General features: G+C 37.9%; 1 protein-coding gene across 4 annotated transcripts in view; it reads right to left on the bottom strand.

Annotated features, from left to right (window-relative positions):
* The window catches only part of WDR20 (WD repeat domain 20), a 48,197-nt gene that overhangs the window by 2,119 nt on the left and 21,522 nt on the right, over positions 1-24,556 (bottom strand). The window contains exons 2-3 of one of the 4 annotated variants that reach the window (XM_076345474.1): positions 17,210-17,392; positions 7,874-12,306 (exon numbers count right to left, since the gene is read on the bottom strand). In XM_076345474.1, the coding sequence (XP_076201589.1) occupies positions 11,011-12,306; positions 17,210-17,392 (1,479 nt within the window). In that variant the 3' untranslated portion in view covers positions 7,874-11,010. Of the gene's footprint in view, positions 1-7,873; positions 12,307-12,860; positions 14,770-16,624; positions 16,725-17,209; positions 17,393-24,556 lie in introns of those variants that run through there. The other 3 variants (XM_076345476.1, XM_076345475.1, XM_076345477.1) reach the window with 3 other exon arrangements.

Below are 24,556 nucleotides of genomic sequence, written 5' to 3'. Positions count from 1 at the left end.
GAGCCTGCCCTTTTAAAAAACATCTAATCTCCCAGTTCAGACACATTATGACTCTGAATACATTTGTAGGAGTTATAGCAGACAGTGTGTGTGTGTGCATGTGTGTATATATGTGCACACATTTTATATTACATTTATAGATCATAAACTATGTGGCGCTTAATTTGGTGCCTTCATAGATCACACCTGTAGGGACTAGAACACTTTATTTTTTACTTGTTTATGTAGTGGATATCTCATTCAAACACTGTTGAGGTAGACTGAAGTGGGTTGGTCTTTAAACTTGATGGACATTCAGGATGTGCAAAGATACTGCGTATTTCACGAGAAGAGAACAAGAAGTTTCCTAGTTAAGGAATAGATGGTGAAAAAAGGCAGAATTTTAGAGCAAACCACTGAAACACTTCTGAAGATCTTTACCAAGAGAGTTTTGTTTGAAAGTGATGAAGATGAATCAGAACTCTACAGTTCATTACCGAAGCATTCTTCGGAAATCTGTTAAATCCAGCAGCAACTGGAAGGCCTTTCTTGCCAGAAGATTACATCCACTAAGCAACTTTCAAGTACCCCGGAAAAAGACGTCCAAAGGTATTATTTTCAGTCTTTAATAAATCAGTGATCCAAACTGTTTGTATGCAAGTATGTGCTTTATAAGCACATAGAAAGTACCAGGGATGGCATAATATGAAGTCTTTTTCAACAGGCTCATAGCCGTGCTGTACAGACGAAGAGAAATAAGCTCTATTCTAATATCAGATTTACACTGTAATGCAACCAATTGTTGGGAAACAAAATGAAGAGTCATTCATTTCCCTACAACTCCTCTAGAAACAGGCGGCACATGCTGAAATTCAGTGTGGTGCCTTGTTCCCCACGAACTACCAGACACTCTGGAATTCAAGTTCCAAGACGAGGAACAAGGAGTCACTCAGTCCTGGTTTGATCTCCAGGGCCGTGAATACTCCCTGCTCTAAAGAGTCGAAGTGCAATGCAGGTGGCTCTGAGTAAGTGAACACCAGGAACCCCTTATATTTCAATCCTCGCTCTGAGTTAATTCTGCACCTCTGAGCGGGCAAGCCAGAGGAACACCAAAGTGGAAAGAATCTCAAGATCAATATCCTCGTGCTACTGCAGACAGACGTTTCAAAAACTTTGCAAGTACTGCCGTAAAACTTGACCAGGCTACGATGGCGTTTCCAGAACTTCACTTCTGTGACAGAGATCAGGAATTTTGTGAGTTCTTCCAAGTACTTAATTTCAGAAGACATCTTAGACCTTAGATGTTCATACAAGAAAAGCAAGAATAAGAATTCAGATTTTAGGCATGGAAGTTTTACTGAAGTGGTGAGTGTTCTCGGTGGGTCCTGAGTAACAAAAAGGATTATATAGAATTTTGCCATTGTATCAGAGCCTTTCGAGCAAGGCCATTTAAGAAGTTACGTTGGGTGTAACATCGGAAGCTTTAGAAAGCCACATTAGAAAAGCAAGTGAGGGCTCAAAAAAAGTTTCAGTTTTGATACAAAAGTTACCCTATAAGAGTCCGATCTGTAATACAAAGGGTGTGAGACTAGAACATTTGTAATCACATTCTCTGGGAATAATATGATGGATAAGGTTATAAAAAAAAAAAAAAAAAAGAGAAAGCTCCTGCCTGTAAAGAAAGAATAAAGACATTAGACCATAGTGCTTTTTGTGATTAAAACACCCAGTCTAGTCAACCAGGTGCTAAAAGATGGAACAAAAGCTGCAGCAACTTATTAGTGCAACAGCAAAGCTGCACAGTTTAATAGCCGTGACAGAAAACACAGAAGAATCGAGATGCGACGACTGCAGATCTGCCGTGCAGTACAGTGCATCAGCTTAAAGTTTAAGAACAAGCAGATCACACTGAGCAAGCAGCAGAAGCAAATTAAGAGACTGTTCAAAACAGTTTTGAAAATAAATGTAGTCTTTTATTAGTGGTATTATTTTGTCAGCATGTGGGTCTAGCAGGGGGTGGGAAATGGAACGGTTATGAGACCCAAGTCAGGAATTTGATAAAACAATCTTCTTCACAACCTCCGAGAGGGTCCTCCAAGTAGGTGCTACATCGTCTGCCATCTTAACAGAAAACGGCTGGAACGTGCTTCTTTCGCAGAGGACGGTGTGGTTTTTCTTATGTCAGCGATGTGAGAGTATTGGACACAAACTGTTTCAGCACCAGTTGCTAGGGCTATTCCATGTTTATCTATGCATTCTCTGACTTCCCAAAACACACAGGACTTTGCATATTTGGTAAAAACAGGCTTGCATGGGTAGGAATGAAAAGCCGTAACAAATACTATCAGTAAGGTCATTTCCACCCACCGTTCATGGCACTCGTAGCTGTGGCCTGTTCAGAAAGACCTGCAGCAGTGTTAAGACCAACCCTCCTCACAATTCATGAGGTTGCAGGGGGGGTATTTTTTTTAAAAATTCCACCTATGCTCCAGCCAGAAGTTTGTTTTTTTTCCAAAGACACGAAACACAAGGTTTCACAACAGAAACTAATTCTATGAAAGATCAGCACGTAATTGCTGTATTAAAAAAAAAAACCCCAAAAACACACAAAAAACCAGGAAGATACTACTAAGTAGGAAAAAAAAAAGCCATCAGTAACTACTGAGTTAATATTTTCTTCATGTAAATTAGAACCGGATCAACTGGAGCCAAAGATGCAACGATACGTAGTTTCACTAATCTAGAGAATAAACTGCAAGTTTGGACACATGAGCAGGACACGGGAAGTTAATGTCTCCGTGCTACTTCACAACACTCCTGGCACACGCTCAGCCTTCGCCCTGGACAAGAGCGCTCTCCTTCAGTAACTTGCTCGTGTCAGAACGCTGCACCTCTTTCCTGCTTTCTGTTTTGAAAGGGAAAGGTAGAAAAAACAAAGCAAAGGGTTCAATGTAACAACCAAACAATGTAAAAAAAAAAAAAAAAAAAAAAGAAAAAAAAAGAACCCCTTTTGGGCATATATAGTTTAACTGGTCTCATAGTACGCCTCACTAATGCAATTAAACCAATAAAAAAAATGGCTGAATTAATGAATGCCCATACAAAAGTGGCATTGATTTGTTAAACCCTTTCTGCTATTGCCAGTATATGAAATAATCGGAATTTATTATTTGAAGAATATTCCATGGGTAGTTTATTCTTGTCCAGAACAGCAATATTCCTGGAGTAATTTGAAAAAGTAATCTGGACCAAGACCGTTGCTTGACAAAAGAGCCCATAGTCCAATACAGAATTTGAGCAATAATGATATGCCAAAACGGAATGAGATTTTTCACATTTGTTTAAAATTCTGTAGTCAAATTAGCTGAATTGGTTTTAAGATTTGCATGAAAAAAATCTCCAAGTTTCTTACTGTCCTGGTTTCGGCAGGGATAGAGTTAATTTCCTTTCTAGTAGCTGGTACAGTGTTTTGGATTTAGGATGAGAACAAAGTTGATAACGCACCGATGTTTTAGTTGTTGCTAGGTAATGCTTCCACTAGCCAAGGACTTTTCAGCTTCCCATGCTCTACCGACTGAGAAGGCTGGAGGTGCACAAGAAGCTGGGAGGGGGCGCAGCCAAACTGGCCAAAGGGACATTCCATACCATGGGACGTCATGCTCAGTACATAAACTGGGGAAAGCTGGCCGGGGGGGCCGCTGCTCGGGGACTGGCTGGGCATCGGTCGGCGGGTGGTGAGCAACTGCACTGTGCATCACTTGCTTTGTGTATTATTATTATATTATTATTATTATTATCATTTTATTTCAATTATTAAACTGTTTTTATCTCAACCCACGAGTTTTTCCTCACTTGTGCTCTTCCAGTTCTCTCCCCCATCCCATGGGGGGGGGAGGAGTGAGCGAGCGGCTGCGTGGTGCTCAGTTGCCGACTGAGGTTAAACCATGACACTTACCCAAATGAATCAGAATTTATTAGTGTAAGTCTCTGAACTGCATATACACACTAAATCGGATATTGTCATAGAATCATAGAATAGTTTGGGTTGGAAGGGACCTCTAAAGATCATCTAGTTCCAACCCCCCTGCCGTGGGCAGGGACAGCTTCAACTACATCAGGTTGCTCAGAGCCCCGTCCAACCCGGCCTTGAATGTTTCCAGGGACGGGGCATCCACCACCTCTCTGGGCAACCTGGGCCAGTGTCTCACCACCCTCAGCGTCAAAAATTTCTTCCGTATAGCTAGTCTAAATCTACCCCCCTTTAGTTTAAAGCCATTCCATAGTAATCTCTAAAGTCATAAAATTAATTAACTGAGAATGTTCAAGGAAGCACATGCTGAACATCCACATAACATACTACAGAGAAATATTTTGTATGGGATTTAGGGGGACACAGCAAAGCTGATACCTATCTTTACATAGTCTATATGTTCACTAAACAGAGTTTTAAATATATTATTTATCTTCTGTTTGCTTTTTTCCCCTGCTTTGCTCTAGTAGTGTTACAGAAAAGTATAAATGCTTAAACCATTTGACACCAGGTCTTGTAAAAGCATGTAGTAGCATCAAGGAGGTTTCACCTGCAACTTCTCTTCTGTGTACATAAAGGAGTTTTTCTCCTACCAGAGGTGTATCACCATTTTACTCATTGTCAACAAAAAGAAAGGTCAAGGCTGCTAGAAAACCAGCAGACTAAGACTAACTAAAAATCTGTCTAGTGGTATTGGGCAAGATTACTTCAAGACTAGTACATGATTGGCAAATGGAAGATATGCATGTTCAAGAGAAAAAAAAATTAAGATGCAACTACTTGTGTGCTGGGAAAAGCACGAGTCTTTTGCCCACAGAAACCTGATTTGGCTTGAGCAATAGGACCTTAAGCTTCATTTAGGTAGTAAGGGCTCACGTGCTTAGGAACAGTTGTTTCTCTAGCTTCCTCAAACTACAAAAGTCTGTAAGATTTAAAATTTTCAGATTAGAAAATAATGAAATTGAGATAATCCAGGGAAAACCTCAGGGAAAAGCATATGACTTAAGGCAACCCCATTTGGGTTAGTTGTAAAACAAGCGTGATCTTAGCAGGAGAAGAAATGAGCTAAATGAATTTGATAAGGTTGATCAACACCTACCTAAAATCCAACTTCAAAAACCAGAAAAATAACGTGTTCATACAAGGTATTTCCTTGAGAAGTTTGTGCAACATTATTAAAGACAAGCAAGATGACACTTTCATGTTCCAAGACACCTTTTGCCAAAATATCTTCTATGACCACAGAACTTGTGGAAGTTAGATTTGTTTCACACTCACACTGACTGTTGAGAAACTGGTTTGACCAAACAGTTCTTGCATCATTTGATCCAACTGGATGTTCCCGGAAGCTTTCAGGACGGATTTCATTTTGTTCCTCCATTAGCACCTGTTCTTAAATATATGTACGTGTTTATATATTAGACCACCATAGTGGTCAATCAATACCTTCTGAAGTACCAGAAAGTTCTCAAGTTCACATAAGGCGAATTCCTCAGCTTTAGTCTACAGAGTATTTTTGCCTAAGAGACAGAGTCCTACCTCAGTTAGACTGGGCCCAAAGTAACTAACTTTTTCACTGAAATTTCTCAAAAGTGCCTTTGAAACACTTTACTAAATATCCTTTGTTTGGCTCCTTCATCAGTTAACACAGAACCACCGCTGCAAGGGTGACGCAATCCCTTGTCCACTCAGATGGAAGGGCAACGTCTTAAGTCTTCGCCTAAATTGGTTCCAGGAAATTTTGCAGCCAAAGCTTTAGACTAGTTTAGTTCTAGTTCAGACGAGTTTAGTTCTAGACTAGCCACAGTTTCTCTAGACAGAAAACACTTGAATCATCTGAGTGAGCCATATCCTCAGGGCTGTAAATTCAGCATTCATTAGGTAAATGTCAAGATCTAAAGCCTGAATAAAGAACATACCCTGCACCAGAGTCCATAAAGGAAAGAGCTCCTGTAGAGTCCTAGAAGGAAGGACAACGCTCTGCCCCAGATCCTATTTGACAGGTAGGCAGAGAGAATCTAGATACATTCATGTCTGTGTTCTACTGAATCTGAGTTTAAACAAGTTTGGTAAGTGGTTTGATTAAGTGTTCTATTTCATGTTACTCTAGTCCTAAAAAAAAAAAACAAAACCAAAACCAACAAAAAAACCCCCACACAAACATGAGACATGACCTTATCAGCAAGATTTAAACATCAAAACGTATGCATCGTCTTGAGATGAAATGAAACATTTACTCAGAGCAGGTTACAGGATGCGATCAACTTCTCAACTTTAAAATATGGCAAGTTAACAGCTTTCATTGTGGCCATTTGTTCAGCACAGTATGATAGCATAAGACCACCTAAGGACTGCAAGATAAATTAAAACTCAAATGTGGAAAGGACTATTGAAAGTTATCTACATTTACAGTTCAATCACACATTTTTATTTAACATCAGTATACAGAGGACAACCCCAGCAAGTTATTTTGTAATGTCAAGTATTTAGTAAAGTTCTTCAGCTGTAACAGTGACAATAGAACAGCTAAAAATAAGCAGTATGAAACAAACATGATCTTCTTAAAATTATAAATATACCAACAATACTTCTTAAAGCTTAATTATTGCAACAGTTAAATTAACAATAGTTCATGTTAGAAAGGCTCTATGAAATTTATTCAAGTTGTCAAGAAGTGGAAGTGTAAAAAGGAAATACATATGAATTTTACTTTTGATTTTCACTAAAGGTAGTCAATACAATTTTGTACAGTATCACCTAACATGTCAATCTTTAACAAACTCCAGTATACAGAATTCATAAAATGCAGAAAAAATATTGTTTAATCTTTACATGTAAATTGACAGTAAATTAACTGACACAAATTTTATTATTGTAACATAAGCAGGCCAGCATTTTTAATATTAATTTAGTAGCTTTATGTTGTTAAAGGGGCAGACATATACAGTCATTCCAAGTACATAATCAAATTTTAAGAGGTGATAATTCAGAACATGGGTTTTCTAAAAAGTGTTTAGTAAAAGTCATGTTATTTCCTAATCCAGACATCCTCATCATAAAGCCTTTACAGGGTTATGATCTCTCCTGGCTTTACTGGAGCCACTAGTCACACCTTCTCACACATGCACACGCGCAAACACACATACCTTGCTATAAATATCACACCAGTGTACTAGGTTTAAATTCACCCTGATAACGCGGGTATGCTATGTGCAACTTTGCTGTTATGCACATTACAGAAAGCTTCAAATTTCAGCATGGTAACCTGAAGTCATATAGCTGTGTTTCAGTTTTACTGTAATCATCCCTGAAGTTTATACAGATACCGTATCACGTTGAAAGAAATCTATTTGATAGTACTTAAATACCAGCAATTGAACTTCAATTGTAATGATGAAATGCTCCTTTCCATTGAGGAAGAATTAGTATGTATAGCTGCTCATCTCAAATATAGTACATGAATGTTTAAGTACTTTCACTAAAACAGAAGTCATACTAAAACATGATACTGTACTACAATTGTAGTTAACTAGAAAATTCAAGGATGTTATAATTTAAGTTTTCCTGTACAATAAGTCAAATAAATAAATTCCATGTGCATTTGTTTTACAAAAAGGTAGCATGTTCATCTTGCTAGGTTATACACTGCCATTTCACCTGTTCATACTTCTGGCCAATCTTACCTTGAGCTTTCGTACAAAGGAAACAACTAATTAGCAACTTTTACTTAGATAAAATGGAGTCACTGTACAAGATGGTGAATAGTTAATTCTAAAGTCAAACACAGAAATCTCAGTTTCTCTGACCACTAAGTTCAGAGAAAACTTGTTTTGCATATTCAGGTACCACTTAGGTTTTTTGGGGGTTTTGTTGGGTTGTTTTGTTGGGTTTGGGTTTTGGTTTGGTTTTTTTTTTTAATTGCTTCTGCAAGTCCTGTAATTCAGTTTGAAGTAGCTATAAAGATAACGTGTGAAGTTTACCTTGGTTCCTTTAAAATTCTTTTTCTACGTTTTCAGATTAATACAACAGTTCTATAGTGCCATTTAGGTTTCCCATCAGGGGCTGGGAAAGACAGGGCGGGGAGAGGAGACAGCTAACTTGTCACCAAGTTCATACTCTTGTTAAGGCAACCTATTTTTCCTCACCACCCTGAACCTTCTTCCTCAGAAACAGGCTAACAAAAAGTGAGAGTAAAAAATTGAAACTAATGAATCCTGAGCCTCACTGAACTTGTTTCTTACTGAAATTTGCCATTCACTTGACCTCACTCTGATTGGGAGTTAGTACAACAGTTCTGAAGTGCAATGCAAGAATGGTATATCCAGTGAGGAAGCTCAAGGTATGATTATGTATAGACTGAAGTAGTAATTTGGAAAGTTTATAAGCAAACTGTCAGGACACTCTGTAAGCACTATACAGCCTATCAGCTATCATAAGGATCACTGCTGAAGAGACATTTCTGGATTTTTTTCCCCCGCTAAGGACAGCACCAGCCCAACCAGAAGAATGAAGAGAACTTGTCATACACTGTCCAATTATCCAGCGTGTCTTTTGATGGCTATTAAAAATGAGAGCGAAAGGTAGCACTGGCTCAATGGAAATTACATTAGATACTGCAAGCCTGCTTCAGTTTTCCATCCAATTGTTTCTTTAGGCTGGCAGTGGCATGAATTTAATGAAGGCCTTTTGAGGCAATGACGGAAGAAGATTCAGAGGCTTTCACTCTAGAGCTGGCAGACAAAAATGTGACGGAGTTTTAAGATCACTTGGGGACCCATATTTCAAAAGGAAGACTAGAAATAGCAGCTTTAAACGCCAGAGTAATGGGATAGCCTAGGATAAAACAGCTGGCGAAACAGAAGTGAATGGTATATAACCCAGTAAGAAAGACATTACCATAAGTGTTTTATACTTTGACAATTTTCATTAAATAAAATTATTAAGTGCTTTCCTATAAACAAAAAGGATGCTCATAACGTCCTTCTGGCACAAATATTTTCCTATCAAAGCCCTGTAAACATGCCACCAATATTTAGTTTTTACCAGCAGAGTGAGCTCACTAGAAACGCAAGTGAAATCAGAAAAACAAATTCATTTGAAAATCTCTAAGTAAATACTTCCTAAACAATATGGCATTTACATCAGTGTGCAATATATTAATTTTGAAAGTGATAACTTCAGCATGAAAATTACTTACCTGTAATTAAAGTTTTCCATATTGGCCAATACATAAATCCTGATTTTTTTGGTACTGCATACTTTATCTCTGAAATATTTGAAATGTCATATTCCAAATCAAAGTCAATACACAAAAATATTTAAGTTATACCCAGTCTAACAAAACCCACCTCAGCCACTGAAAATAAATTTAACAGTGTAGTGTTTAGTAGTACGCAAAGGAGTTTTAGAACAAAAAGAAAATACAGGTCACAATAGAAATCTGAGGCACTGCTGTATGTGTATAAAGTTAATTCACAAGACGTGAATTGCACTGAGTCACAGAAGCGATAACTGCTTTAGTATTTTCATTTAGGAGAAACATTTTAAGTAGTTTAGTGTTTTTTTGGGGGGGTGCTCTTTTTTTAATTAATGATGGATCTGTAGTTTTTAGGCAAAAAAATACTTTTAGGTAAGACCCTCCTCCCTTCTCCCCAGAAAAGGGTTTACAGTTTTTAGTTTTAGATTCAACCTTTAAATATGCATTAAGATGCAGAGCGGACACAGCTCTCTACACATACCTATGTTGTGACAAATTTGATAACATCTCAAAGAAACTTACATTATACAAACAGTTTTAAGAAAAATTATTGAGTTTGACTTAAAAGTTTATAGCAATGAAGATGTGGTATATAAATATATACAGTACCTCCACTTCAAAAGTCAGATTTATGAACCAGATGGTTAAAACCTAATGAACATCAGATTTTCACTTATGTTGCCCAACATGGCAATAGTCAGGTATTACCAGATTATTTCTTTTTCTTCAGGTGATAACCTATGTCCCCTTTCAGAATTTTTCACAAAAATAATGGTCCTTTTCGCTAGATCAACTCTGGTAATGTTTTCATAGCTGTATTCCTTTAAAACATTGCTGGCAAACAAAGCTACTGTAGCACAAAGTACTTTTTAATAAAATAATCACCACATTTAGCTTCAATTCAAAATTTAGCTTGCTATACATTGAACAGAAGAAAAATAAGGTTTTATCTGTGTTCAAGTGCATTAACAACGAGTTAAAACCAGCAATAGATTTTAATGAAGGTTCAACTGATAGAACAGGTGCCATCAAAAAGCACGAGCTTGTCGATGATCAAATTGCCTAACAAAACTGACAGTAACATAACACTGAAACTACTTAGAGAAAGCTTGCATGATTTTCCCTAACTTAACAAATACATAAATCAAAAATTAGAGTTCCTTGATAATACTGATTCACAATTTCAAGAGCATAAACTACAGTCAGTAAAGGGCTCACAAATCTGTGCATAAAATGGCTGATATTTTAATAAGACGTGGTTTTACATTAATGGCAGGCCACCACAGGAAAGTATGGAGGAACAACACACTTTGGTTTTAATTTTTTCAGAGGCTCACATTTCTCATTAGACTTAAAAGCAGCAGCTTTTCATAAGCTACTCTCATTGGGAGTGCTGTATTTTGTAGAAAACATTAGAAGGATTATAATTATCTTAGTGATTGACAGGTTTTACTTCAATTTTTACATAAATAGCTTTCACCATATTGTGGTTATGCTTAAGTATAAGAACACCGATCAATAGTTTAGATGCACAGTATTTATTTCTTCTGCTGGAAGGCAACTATACTTAATAATTGTATCCAAGACACTTCAAATCATTCAGAAATATGGCATGCAGTATCCAAAAGTATGGCTCTGAGGATTTTTTTTTTTTTTACATTAAGCATAAAGAAATTTTATATTCAACATTCATTTATATTTCAAGAAAACTACCTATTCAGAGTTCTAGTTCTTTGATGCAGCATTAAGGATTAAAACTTACCACTTTACCCGGCCTTGCCCATGTGCAAATAAATCCCTCCTGACAAGCAGTGACTATACAGTCTTCAAGAAAAATTAACACAGTCAGTCTTTCATGTGCTATCTTTTTACAGATAAGAGGCTCTAACAAGGGAACATCTTCCATTCGGGGACAGAGAGGTGTTCCCAAAGTTTTAGCTGGGTCCGTTTTGGTTTTAGTAACTAGGTTCAGTTTGTCACTGCTCTTGCTAGATATATGTCCCATGCTATGATTTCTCTTGTGATCTTTTTCATGGTGTCTTTCCTTCCGATCATGTAGCGATAAGGTTGCAAATTTACTAACGCCAGAAGCAATGGCACCATCCATGACACTGCTTTTACTGCCAGCATTTGAGACTGCAGAGTGTGGAAGGCTGTTTGACCGTGGAAGAGGAGGGGGTACAGAGTTTCCAGGTGTTGTGATACTGTTTCCATTACTTCCTGGGTTAGTTCCACCACTTCCAGCAGGTGGACTTGTGGCATTCATGACATTTGTGTGTGTCCTTGCTCTTGAGAGAGGTTGGTGGGGGAAGAGGATATCTTCTGTAAGATCCCACAAACAGAGCTGTGTGTCCTGGCCTACTGAACCAAATCTATACGTAACACTTACTGGACGACTGTCTGTAGAGTTCCTTTTGGATAGCCTAGATTGCGTACTATTTGCTCGATCTCTGCCAAAATGAAGGTCTTGGAAATCCTCATCACTTCCGCTAAATTCCATTGGGTCACTCTCTTCTACACTAGTGGTATATGGATCAAATGCAACAACACTGACCCACGATTTATGTCCGTGGCCTCTCGCTATTACTCTACAGTCCACAAAAGACCAAACTGTTACCAAGTCATCCTCTCCACCTGTCACTATGTATTTCCCATCGGGACTCCAACACACACACAGCAGTCCTCCAAAGTAGCTTTTCATTGTACCATGCAATTCCACTGAATCAAAGTTAAACACACGAAGAAAACCATCCTGGCTCACACACGCCAAGAACTTCCCATCTGGGGAAAAGGCAAATTCATTCAGGGCACCCTCACCTACTGTCCATTTAAGCAGAGGGTTTCTTGTGGATTTACTCTTGCAAGTGTGAACTGTAAAGCTTTCTCCTTGTTTAAGTAGCTGGTAGTGCGGGGCTGTGGTACCACAAGTGTGCTCCACGTTATACAAGTACATATTGCCACTGGAATGAGCTACTAGGAAAAGGCTTTCCGAACCTGGTACCCATTTTACACAGGTTACTCTGGACTTGTCTATTAGTCTCTGTGAAAAACAAAGAAGATACACATCAGAAAGTCTGAAAATTAAAGTTTTAATGATTAACTGTAAATCCGAGCTTTCTGGGGGGATGGGGAACACCACTTAACCAAAGTGAACTCAACTTTCTAGAAAGGAGCTAATGTTACTGTATTTGCAAAAACTTATCACCTTATCAGGTAGTAAAGAGGAAATTATTTTTAGACAAAGTGCTACCAAAGGTTATTATTATGGTCCAGTCACATTCCACAAAGAACATACTTCAATCAAGCCAACCTGTTGTTATGAATCTAAAGGTAGTGTTCTTAGGTTTATTTTGCGCTGTGTAGGTTGAAGAGCATGAAAAGGAAACAATCAAGAAAACACAGAATGAGCTAAAGGGAAAAAAGGCAGTTACTCATCGGTACTACATAGCAAACAGGTTACAAATCAACAACAGTAAATTTAGACTCTGGTTTTATCTGAAATCCCAAATAAAATCCATCCTCTGAAAGAAGGAAAAAAGAGGCTTTAGGAGCCTTTACCAGCTTTTACTGATTCAGGGAGCAAAAGGTACATACACAGTGACCCTGTTATCACGTGGCTGGGAAGTTAGCAGTTAAATGCACGTGGTTCAGTGAATTCAGAAGGCACCACATACTCTTCACCTTGGGAATCCCCACCCTCCAATTACTTTTCATTCATTAGCCAAGGACCTGTCAATACTCTCAGTTACCACCCGATCAAGAAGTTTCCTTTAAAGAAAAAGAGTCCATCATTGCAAAAGAATGAATGCATAGATGTTACACAAACATTCCTGATCATAATGTCTTCAATGCTGTAAGAACTGAGAGATAAAGTCTGACTCCTTGAGTTTGCTAGTGTAGTTCTGGTGGACTTCTAAAACTTACCAAGTCATGCATGGCATCACTCAACTGCAACTTGGAGACAAGTAATTCTTTACATGCACATTTAAGATTTGTATTTGGCAAAGATTGATTATAGGCTGAAAGAAGAGCTGAGCTACACAAAAGGCAAGAATGCAAATACAAAGAGCCTAGGGAAATACCAGAACAAGTTACAAAACAAAGAAGCAAAAAAATCCCCAAAAAACCTTGCTATGCTGTTCATCACAAGCGAAAAACCCCAACTAATGGACAATACATTGACTGGTATCCATTCTGGGACTGTAACTATCACTGGAAAGCAGCACCTGGTCATTTTAGATTATACTTTTACATGTACTTCTGCTGCTGTCAACCTCGGCATAAGACCAGGAATCCTCTCTTCTGTAATTTCTCACTGGTTAAATTACCCATTTTGTACTTGAGAGCTGAGAGATGTAACTTAATCTGGGGACTTTTCCTAACTGCAGTAGCTTTAAAGAAACATATTCTTAGCTTCTGTTGCAATATTTTAGTTTGTCGTGTGTTCATTGATATATATTATTCATGTCTCAGTAATGATGATATCAGAAATATTGGACAGAAAGTTACCTGGTACACACCAAGAGAATATGGACAGGGAACATCAGCCCAGCTGGCTTGCTACAGGCAACAGTCTTCTCATTACAAAACTACCACTAATATGGCAACAAAGTGAAATTTCTTGCTCTCCTCTACTAGAGCAGCTCAACCTGACATACAACCTCCACTCATAAGAGCAGTTGCTCAACTTTTATACTAGAAATGGCATTTTAAGTCCATAATCAAGTTGGGCTACACGATCCTAAATATTGTACAGAAATCCTGCAAGTTTGATCTTTACCTCAAGGAGGCTCTGAACAAAACAGAAGACTGCAATCTGCAATGAGAACAGATTAGCTCAAAGACACAAGATGCAGAGAGACTTTAAGCTGATATGTAGCAAGTGACTACAACTCATCCCCTTCTCAACCAGCAGAGCTTTAAATTCAGCAGGAAGATAAAAACTCTGAAGTTATGACTTTCTGAAGTTTTAAAAGCTTTCAGCTAGGCTCACACACTTCTGCAGCACAACAAAACAAGACCTGAAGACAGTATGACTGGCAGATGCATTACAAGAATGGACTGAATGCAGTATCAAGCAAATCAGTGGAGTAGCTGGGATAAGGAGCTTATGTTCAGTTTGGTGAAAGAATAGTAAGTGAAGGAACTTCAGTCACCAGTCAGGAAGACAAGCCAAGTAAGATTATCTTGGTAGCCATGTTTTGAAGAAGTTCAAAGGGAAAAAAGTGCAGCTTAAGGCTTTAGTTTAAATAAAAAAAGAACAAAAAAATAAGATGAAAGAAATATAATTCAATTGGCTAGTTTGAGAATAACCAACTATCACCTGGAAACAACTAAATCTATGAGGTATACTTGGTTGGTTTTAGGAATAAGAAAATATCACTAATTAAATTCTGACACAGCTAGAAAGAATACCACTGTTGATACAGATTGATTTAGGTGGGCAGCCACAAGCTGTGTAGTATCATTCACCTCAGCCTTTCAAGTCCCTATTGTCTCCTACATCAATAGAATTAAAAAAAAAAAAAAAAAAAGGGAAGAGTAACAAGTTAGACTGCATTAAGGCTATTGCATTTTAAGTTCAACATAACCTTCTGTGTCATAATAGGTTAAGTTATTTCACATACGATTAAGTGCCATCCTGATTGCTTTATCACAGGTGATAGTCAAAACAGAGGTTTGGGCTACCTGAATCACCAAATTACTAACAGGACAGGTGGTGAATTCTATTACCTCTAGCACTAGTCCTAACTCTGTTGAAAGATGTAAACACTCATTTAGACCTTCTGCCTATGAAGACATGTTTATTATCAAACACTATCTAAGCTCTAAATATATTCAAAACCCAACAGGCACCTTCATCTTGAAGCAAATGAACTGGCTCAAACATCAGTGCTCGCTGATGTTTCTCTGAAATGGCTTTTAGATACAAGCCAGAACTTCCAAACATGTCCAGGGCAAACTTCAATACTGTAATTGACAGATTAAAAATATATAAAAGCTTTAGAATTGGTTATAACTGCAGATAAGATCAATGTAGGAAACAAGAATTTGTCATTTAACTCTAGACTACTGTGCGCGTAGTTTTGGTAGCACTGAGCAAATCTTTATGTTAGCTTTATAGAAAATAGATCATCTCATTTAACTTCCACCAAACTGTCAAAGGATGTATTCCCATCACAGTGAAGTAATGCTAGTTATAGCACAGAGAAGAGACAATACTGTCTAATGGAAAGTGGCTTCAGTGCTTCCATCATTTGTAGACTACCACAAGAACTATGCAGCCTGCAACGCAGCTTTACACTGTAGACACTAGACAGTAAGCAACATCGAGGCATGTAAGCATGCATCGGACCTTTATGTAAGTATTTCAGCAGAAGTTTTTCTCAAAGCAACTATAGTTCAGCTACAAGAGTGGGAACTGCTCTGTGATATGAACCTCTAGTGTTTATAGTATTTCTACTGCCATTTGTAATACTTACACTATTATCACACAAGATTAAATCAGCTGTACTTACACAAGTAACTTGTTCACATGCAGACTAGCACTCCCAATGGTGAAGTTGCACCAATGACAAAGTTTGGACTTTTTTGGTTTGGGGTGGGTTGTGGTTTTTTGGAGGGAGGGTAGTGCAGGGGACGGGTGTTAGGACAATGCTAAAATGAACATTTCAACTACTTATACAGAGGTTTCTACCAGAGTACTCTCTGCAAGATTAAGAGATTGTCCAGCACTGTTTCCCACTCAACACAAGCAGAGAGACAGAGCAGGTGGGAAAAGGCTAGGTAAGAAGAAAAACATCCCTCTTCTGATCTAGATGTAGCTACTTTTAGAAAGCTGAGGAGGAATTAGATAGTTCTAATTATAAAACATCCCCATTGAGAACAAGACTTCAATCTTTGCACAAAGACAGAGCTAGGCAACACATCTCTCTGAGGTGGGAAAGATATGCTTGCTCAGTTTGAAAGCTGAGCAAGGCTTAACTTCATCTGCAAAGCTCTTATCCAGATTTGAAATTTCTAAAAAAAAAAAAAAAAAGGAAAAAAAAAAAAGGATAGACCTGCAAAGCTCTTTGCTATTACCTCCCCACAATTCATCTGCAGCCAGATTACAACACAAAAAGGAACAAAAAAAACACCCACAAAAAAAACCATCCCCCCCAAACCACCCAAATTCCCATAGCTTATCCTCTGCAGAAAATGCTGTCAAAAGTTGTACCAGTTACCAGATTTCTTTCCTTGTTAGCATCCAGACCCTTACTCTTCTAAGAATACCAATACTAGCAGATAATCAGAGCCAGCGGTCTTGTAACTTGGCATTAGTCCCCCCCATAGTACTCCCTTCTATCTTTCCTTACTGCACAGCAGCAGAAAAAGCGGATGGAGAGTTTCTTTCAGGAACATCACATGGCCAAGACCTCATAAGCCTTCAGCTTTTTCTATGCAGCGTTCAGCTTGATATCCTAGTCTTCCCCAAGCAAGCCTTCAGGAATCCTTGATACAGACAGCTTCTGCTGTAACATACTGACCACAAAAATTGGTATTTTTACCTTATTTAATATTTTGACCATAACGTATTAGTTAAATAGGGGCTTAAATGTTTTCTTCATTTGGAACCAGAAGCCTCAGAAATAACTGACTGCAGAGCACATGCAGCAACATTCAGATTTGTAGACCTTTTTTCCATCAGTTAACTGTCATTAACTAGTTACAGTACTACCCAAACTAGAAAGTCCTAATTTTTAATCTTAAACCCCAAAAGATTCCTTCATTAATAACATTTTTGTGTAGGTATTCCAAGCCAATGAAACAGCTGAAAAACAAAGGTAGTGACTGAATGATAAGCTATACAGGCAAACGGAGCCATCTACAGAACTTTGAGAACCTAGGATCTTTAATATCACAAATACATTGCATGCAACAATGTTAAGATTTCTACTTACTTCCTCATTAAATAATTTGCTAGTTTCTTTTTTAATAGGGTCTATAAGTTGGACCTGGCCTGCAGAGAAGCCCACTAGAAGAGACACACTTTCTGCTGTGGCTGTTAAGTGATTGAAGTCATGGCATGTAGGTTGTGTTCCTTTGTATATCCTTTTGTCTATTGGTTTACTCAAGTCCGCAGCCTGCAAAGAGAGCAAACAGAATTAAGACAGTTTATCACAATGTGTGCATGTAACCAGTTCTATTTGCAAATAATGTTTATACTAAGCAACAATTTATGCAGTCACAAAACCCTACTTTAAAAAGCAGCTTTATATTTATCAAAGACACCCAAGATGCTGTCAAAAGGTTTATCTTTTCATATAATGCAAAGCTTGTAGTTTTCAATTTTGCTAAACTCTATACCTACCCTAGCCTTTGCAACTACATCACATGACAAACCAATGACAACCATTCAGTAACACAAAGGCTCCAGTGAGTCCTCAAGATCAACCTATTCCCAGAAGGCATCTCCTGCCAGAAGAGTTATTCCATCACACAGAAACAAGATATCTTTTACTTTCCTAGTAGCAGCTTTCTCAATATTGAGTACAACCAATTTTGGATTAAAAATAGCATATTCTCAATCACCTGATCCTTGTACTGTAAGTCTATCCTTTTATAACAGGCAAACATATGATATTGGCCTCAATAATTAAAAAAAAAATGATCAACTAGATCCTAGGAGAGCATTTTCTAGGAACACTGACTCAAGGTGCTGATACTGTGATTTTAAAATACATTTTAAGCCGTTAAGCTACAGAGTAATTGCACTTCTGATACTGAACATAGAATTCAAATGTAGCTCAGACAAAATAAGCACTAACAAAACTGAGGAACTTCAATATAAACAACTGAAGATCTGGCACTAAAGTGTCAGACGAATCAAAAGGAACAGAAAAGCCATTTAAAATGCTCTCTCAGTTGTGTAACCCATGTTTATCCCCCTATCACTTCTGAACAGACAACCTAATCTTTCATCATCCAGAGATTAAAACCCACACATTTAATATGCAAGATCATACATCAGGTTAATTTTTTTTTTTTTTTTAAACACCCTATTTACTAGGTTCAGAGTCTGTAATTAGAAAGCTGCAGATACTCAACAATATTACAGACCCGAGATGTAGCTCTGATTTGGGACTCGGATTCTAATTTTGATATATACTTTTTCAGTATTTTTAGTCAGAGGAAATCAGGCCAGCAATATAAGAAATAAAACTTCTTTGAGGAAGAGGACAAGCTTCACATAAAAGAAAATTGCTCCGATGTATTAACCCTTCAAGGATGAGGTCTAAAGAGCAGCAAATCCTTGGTGCGCATGGAGCTACGCAGACAGAAACTAGACCTGTCAGTAGGGAAAAATCGTAACTAGCTACACAGTGAATCATGTCAGGTGAGCCATTTCCAAGGCAAATTTAACTACGGGATACACATGATAAGCATATATACACAACAGTATTAAAATTGCACCTATGTTTTACAGCATATTATAAACCAGTTTAATCAGGTGTATGGCCTCCTGGTTGAAAACTCAAAAATGAGATGATGTATTCCAACTTCTAAAGTCAGCAGATTAAAAAGTTATTCTCCAGAGCCCAGAGATCCATTATAAGCTAAAAAAGAATATTAGCAATACCTCTTCAAGGAGAACTTAAATAGAATACTAGCTCTACTGGGAGATCATAGGATAAGGCACATGCCTACCAAGGAGCATTCACAGACATGTAAATCTGTAATTTGAAGCTAAAAGGTTAAATCCTAGAGGCCATGCAGTTATCTCTTATATTGTGCAAGATTCCCTTGTCCTATATCACTACAAAATAAGTGATATCAAGAGATAACTCTCAAAATTGAGGTAGCGTTTCTATCTGGAAGACCATTCTACAGAAACATATAGATGCATCCCTCCGTACCTCAAAGAAATGCAGAGTTAACAAGGTACCACATCTCCCTCCTCTCACCTATGAGACTTGAGGTTGTGTCCTCTGGACAAAAGTTCCAGCAGGACCCAATGCCTAAGAAGGAAGATCCCTTTTAAAGTAAATAGAACTCAGCCTTAATCAAGCTGAACGATCAGAGAACCATAGACTCTCCCAGCCAGCAGAAAACACGGGTATTCCCAGGTTGTTCTCCTTCTGAATCCTCACTATCATTTTAAGCAGGAAAGAATCAAGAGGTGGCTATTTTCAGACTGGAACTATACCTTGCTCTTTTGTCTGGTTGAGGTTTTATATCACTAGCTTTTGTTTTTGTTGGCCGATTGTGACTGAAGTTCCCCATCTTCTGAAATTATGTGGTAACAGATCTAGCAAGACATGAAATTCTGATAAATTAAATCTAAGCACAGACTTCACTGTGCTTGTTCTAGCTGTTCTCTGGGAACCAGATGGCAGTGACAATCTGTCTGAACTTAAATGGAGTATAAATAAATTAATTCAACCCAGAATTACCAGGCTTCTACTGACAGGGATGCCCCGCCTTTTATTTACATGCAGCTAGTGTTTTCAGTTATAATATAGTTGTCTCATGGAGATAAGTCAAATCTACAAGCACAAAAGTACTCTTTTGGTCTTGATCTCTCTTAATTGAAAGACAGGGTAGAATCAATGAGTATAAGAACTAGGAGACATTATCTTTATTTCTGCACAGTTGAGGGTTGCTATTGGATTTTGGTAAGAACAAGAAAAGAGCTTATTCATAAAATTCAATCGTGCCTGGGACTCAGCATTTCATTAGCTTACAACTAAGTCCATTTGCTATAGCTATTTTGTGGAAGATATGTAAAAGCTCTTTTCTGAGAATCAAAAGACGTTTACAACTCTCAAATCCTAGGATATTACACTATTTACTGAACAAGGTGATGTGAACTGCCCCCCTCTCAGAAGAATGGCGATGTATTTGGAAAGAGAACAGAATCAGGCACCCTCACCTCTGAGCTGGTAGCAAGCTATTTGCATGCTTCCCGTCCCAGTTCCTTTAACATTTTCTTCTGAAAAACACTCAGCACTATTCCAGCCTGTCCACTTTGAGAAACTTACTCCATTGTGGATGATTCATGATGAGAGCAACACTTTGTAATTAGAACTTAAGTCTAATCACAACTGAAAGACGGTTGGGGCATCTAATGCCAGGTTAAGAATCAATACCATCCTCCCTTCGAATAAAAATCTGTGCAAGCTATTGAAGTACATCTTTGCTAATCAAGACTGGTATTAGCAGCTGGGCCAACTGATACCCGTGTTAGAAGTCTGCTCCTTCCAACATACAGTGGTATTTCAAGTACCCCTTGGGCAAAGGAACAAGGAATAATGGTTCTCTCACACAACACCTGTCTAAAGTCAGTGATGCAGCTGAACAAAATAGGTATACCTTGGGCATCAACAGCTTCTGAGTCCTGTCTTTGAACAGATTAAAACTCTCTAGAGAACCTTACACTTAACAGAAGAAAAATTGTCCAACTTTGCCATTTAGTTCTTTGTGATGAATTCATACTCTAGAAATAAAACGTGAACCATGTAACTGTTTTGGGGACTTCCTAGTCCCATTTAGTTAACTCTCACAGCATGCTATTTCAGCAAAATTACCCCCACTCTGCTGGGGTGGGGGGAATTTAACAGTTGCCCATTCACCCTGAATCATGACTTCCAGCAGAAAGGCAGTCAAGTGGAACATCTTAACCACAGCTTTAAGTACCTAAACACTAGGAAGAAAATTGAAAGAAAAAAAAAATCAGTTACCTCACTCTGAAGCAAATATTTAAGTTTTCAGATTCTGATGTTTGAAATGTCTGATTAGGATGGGCATCAATAACCTTGGTTCTGTAGCTGTATGTAATTCTAAGGTCAAAGCCAGATTAATATCTGTCCAAGATTCATTCTTTTTATGTACTATGGATCTGAGACTTTGAGCTTTCATACTAAGATTTCCCAAATAGTGAATCACATTATTTCAAGCCAGCATTTAATCATGCTCCTTGACAGATGTGATTTCTTCCTGTATCTTTTCTTTTCCTAACTTACACCTGCAGCTTTCTGCAAATTTTAGTTGAATGAAATGTATCATAGATGCTACATTTCCTTCCAAGCTAAAAAACATCTCCGAGATCAGAAAGGAAACGAGTTATTCATTAATTTTTCTCAGATAAATGCAACTGTAGTCAGAATGTTTCCTTTAGATAACTTACTAGTATTTAATATCACATTTGCCAGGAGACTGGCTTTCAATGGGTCATAGCTATAAGTGAGATCAAGACAGAATATTAGGTCTTTAAGCCTGCAAGTGAGGGCAAACATTTAATAAAAATTTTACTTCCAAAAATCCTCTTAAGAAAATCTGTCTTGTCCAGAGAATTAATTGATCTTGAATGGCAGATTACAGATTGGCTATGTATGTAGAGCTCCAGCACAAAATAAAAGAGAAGACACAAAGAACCAAGATATTATACTTCTGAAAACAATTTCCTCAGCATTTCTGGAGCTTGGAATTCGCAACTTATTACCTGTAGCTTGATATCTCTTCAATACCTTGCTGCCCAGGGATCTAATGGTCCCTGGTCTATAAACAGAACAATTTGAGAAAGCTGTGCTTGTTATAATGCTATACAAGTAACATGACAAATCAGCTCTTAGAATTATTACTAAGTGAACTTTATTGAACTTCACAGATGCTCTTTAAACCCTAGCTGAAAAAAAGAGGCAAGGTAACCCTTGCTGCAGCACTTTGCCTTACAGTATCCCCTAGTGAACGGGGCAGGGTCTTCCAGGACAGACTTGCTAACTGTATTAGCAAGTACAGGGAAAACAAAACCAGGAAGCCCCTTATAGCTTGTTTATTCTTCCTCCATGTCTGTGCTGGTCTCCCTCTCCTTCCTGCAGAGGTGGCCGAAGGACAGAGAAAGTTGAGGAAGACGGCAAGAAAGCTGAGTTAACCTAGGCACTGTAGAAAATTCTGTAGAATTTTCTGGCGAACACTGTTCATTGTTTCTGTACACAAGTGTTTCTGCCAGAAACACTAGCTTCAATACCTCACATTGGAAATCCCTCTAATTGCTTTATTATCAAAGGAGTAGATTTCCAGATTTTTTCTGTAGAGCCCAAATACAGCTCACTTAATATTAGCAATAGAATCATTTGTAGTTACTTCACTGTTGCTTCAGGCTGGTCTAATCTCATAACTGACCCTGCTTTGGGCAGGAGCTTAGTCTAGAGCCTCTCAGCGGTCCCTTCCAACCTGAATGACCCTGAGATCCTAAGCTTAGGATCAACCAAAGCAGCAGCAACATAGCCACTCCCAGTGTACTTAACAGGTCTGGTTTGTGTCTTAAAGGAACTTCACCCAGGAAGAAAAACTACAGGAACAAGTTAGTTGTCTTTCCCTATAAAGAACACTGATGTAGAACAAAAGTTCTGCTTAATTTATATGAGATACACAACAGGAAGTCCAGGCAACGCTTCCTGCAACTATAAAGCCCTAATAATACACTCTCCAGCGCAGTTGACAGTGCCATAGCCAATCAGTAATAAACTGGCTTCTACAAACATAACTGCACATAAACTGACAGACTGCCGACTAATGGCCTTGGCTTTCTTGGTAGAAAGTTTAAAGTCTGGCAAGAACTCACAGTAGCACCAGGATCTCTTCAGATTCAACAGCACAAACCTTTCAGGTAGCGTACAAGTGAACACACGCTCAGGGCCACTTCAGAAGCTCCCAGAAAATTTACAGACAGTTTGAAAGCTTCTGGAAACACTTATAAACTAAAAAAAAAAAAAAGTATAAAATCTCTTTAGGATTCTACAGAAAGCCAGCAGACAATCACCATTTGTAAAGTTGCCCTATTTATACATAGCTACAGTAGGTTTCTTAAACGTAAGGACAGTTTCTTAAATAAGTAAGAGCTGCTTTTTCCATACCCGAGTGATGTGCTTAGCTTTAAGGGTTGCATGATAGGCGTTTTGTGTGTATACACAGACTAGTTTTAAGTGTCTCCTAAGCCTTGCAAAGCCATTACTGCTGGGGAAATTTTAGGTCTTTATTTTGGAACATTGCGTTCAATGCATCTGCTTTATATTAAAGTCACATTTGTAAACCTCAAGAAAACTATTATTTCATTTTTAGTTTTGCCTTTAAAATTTGGCTGAACTTTCAACTCTATGAACTGAAGCACCAATAGCTTAACACTCACAACAGCACAACCAATGCTGGATTTGCTGTCAATTAATATAAGGGCAAGTATGAACTAACACTAAAAATAAGCACATTTATTCACATATTCCTCTCTAATTGAAGGCAAGAGAACCTATGAGAAAGGGATGAAAGTTGCACTGGACAACATGACTTTTGAAAATTAAAAACTAAGAAATTGGGACAAAAACAATTAGCAGGCAGGAAGAAGAATCTGCTACTTTTAACATACTGCCTCAAAGACTTTCCATTAAGGTATCTCTCTATAGCTTCCTTTCCCTAGAAAGTCTCCAGAAAGCGTAGCTGCCAATTCGTGCCAGTTTTACTTTCATAAATCTTAAAATTCTGATCTTCAAGACACAATCATTATTAATTTGGCTTCAGTGGCACATCTTCTGATGTACTTTTTCTAATACATAAATATTTTGAATGACCTCACTTAAAGTTTAAAATAATTTGCATTTATACCTGCTCCCAAGAAAAGCATTTCAAGATTTATTTCCACTCAACAGAACGTTTACTCTCCTGAACAACACTGTTCCTCATAAATGGGTTCCTTTATCTTTGCAGAAGGTTTTTTATAAGTTACAAAGCACTTGATTAAATGCTGAACAGGAACACTTAAGGCATGTGACAGAGTTTCTAGGATACTGTACGAGAACAGCTCTGTTAGTAAAACAGGGACACCAAGTAATTTTATTTAACCTAATTTTTTCAAGTTTTCCACACAATTCATCCATAACAAAGTCTTAAAGATCAATTTTGTACAAAGCTGCTTGCAAATTTGGGAAGCTACTTAATATTCTTCTCCCTTCTAGATTTAACTTCCACTTGGGGCCATACAAGACATACATGACTTTTGAAAGGAGAAAAGCATTACTTAACAAGATTTCAGCATATATTCATACAGCAGACAACTATGACCACATACATAAAGATAAAAGCTCTAGTCCAGACAACTGGACATAAATCCATATTTAGGCAAAGATCAGTTTAGTTTTCTGAAGCATCCAATAAAATAATCATATTCTGTTTCCAGAAGAATTATTCTAAGCACTCAAACAGAGCAAAGAGCATGCACTGGTTTGAAGTAAATCTACGTGATATTAACTGAACCAATG

This window comes from Aptenodytes patagonicus, chromosome 7, assembly GCF_965638725.1.
Source record: "Aptenodytes patagonicus chromosome 7, bAptPat1.pri.cur, whole genome shotgun sequence".
NCBI classification, from domain to species: domain Eukaryota; kingdom Metazoa; phylum Chordata; class Aves; order Sphenisciformes; family Spheniscidae; genus Aptenodytes; species Aptenodytes patagonicus.
This window is presented reverse-complemented; position numbering and strand designations above follow the sequence as displayed.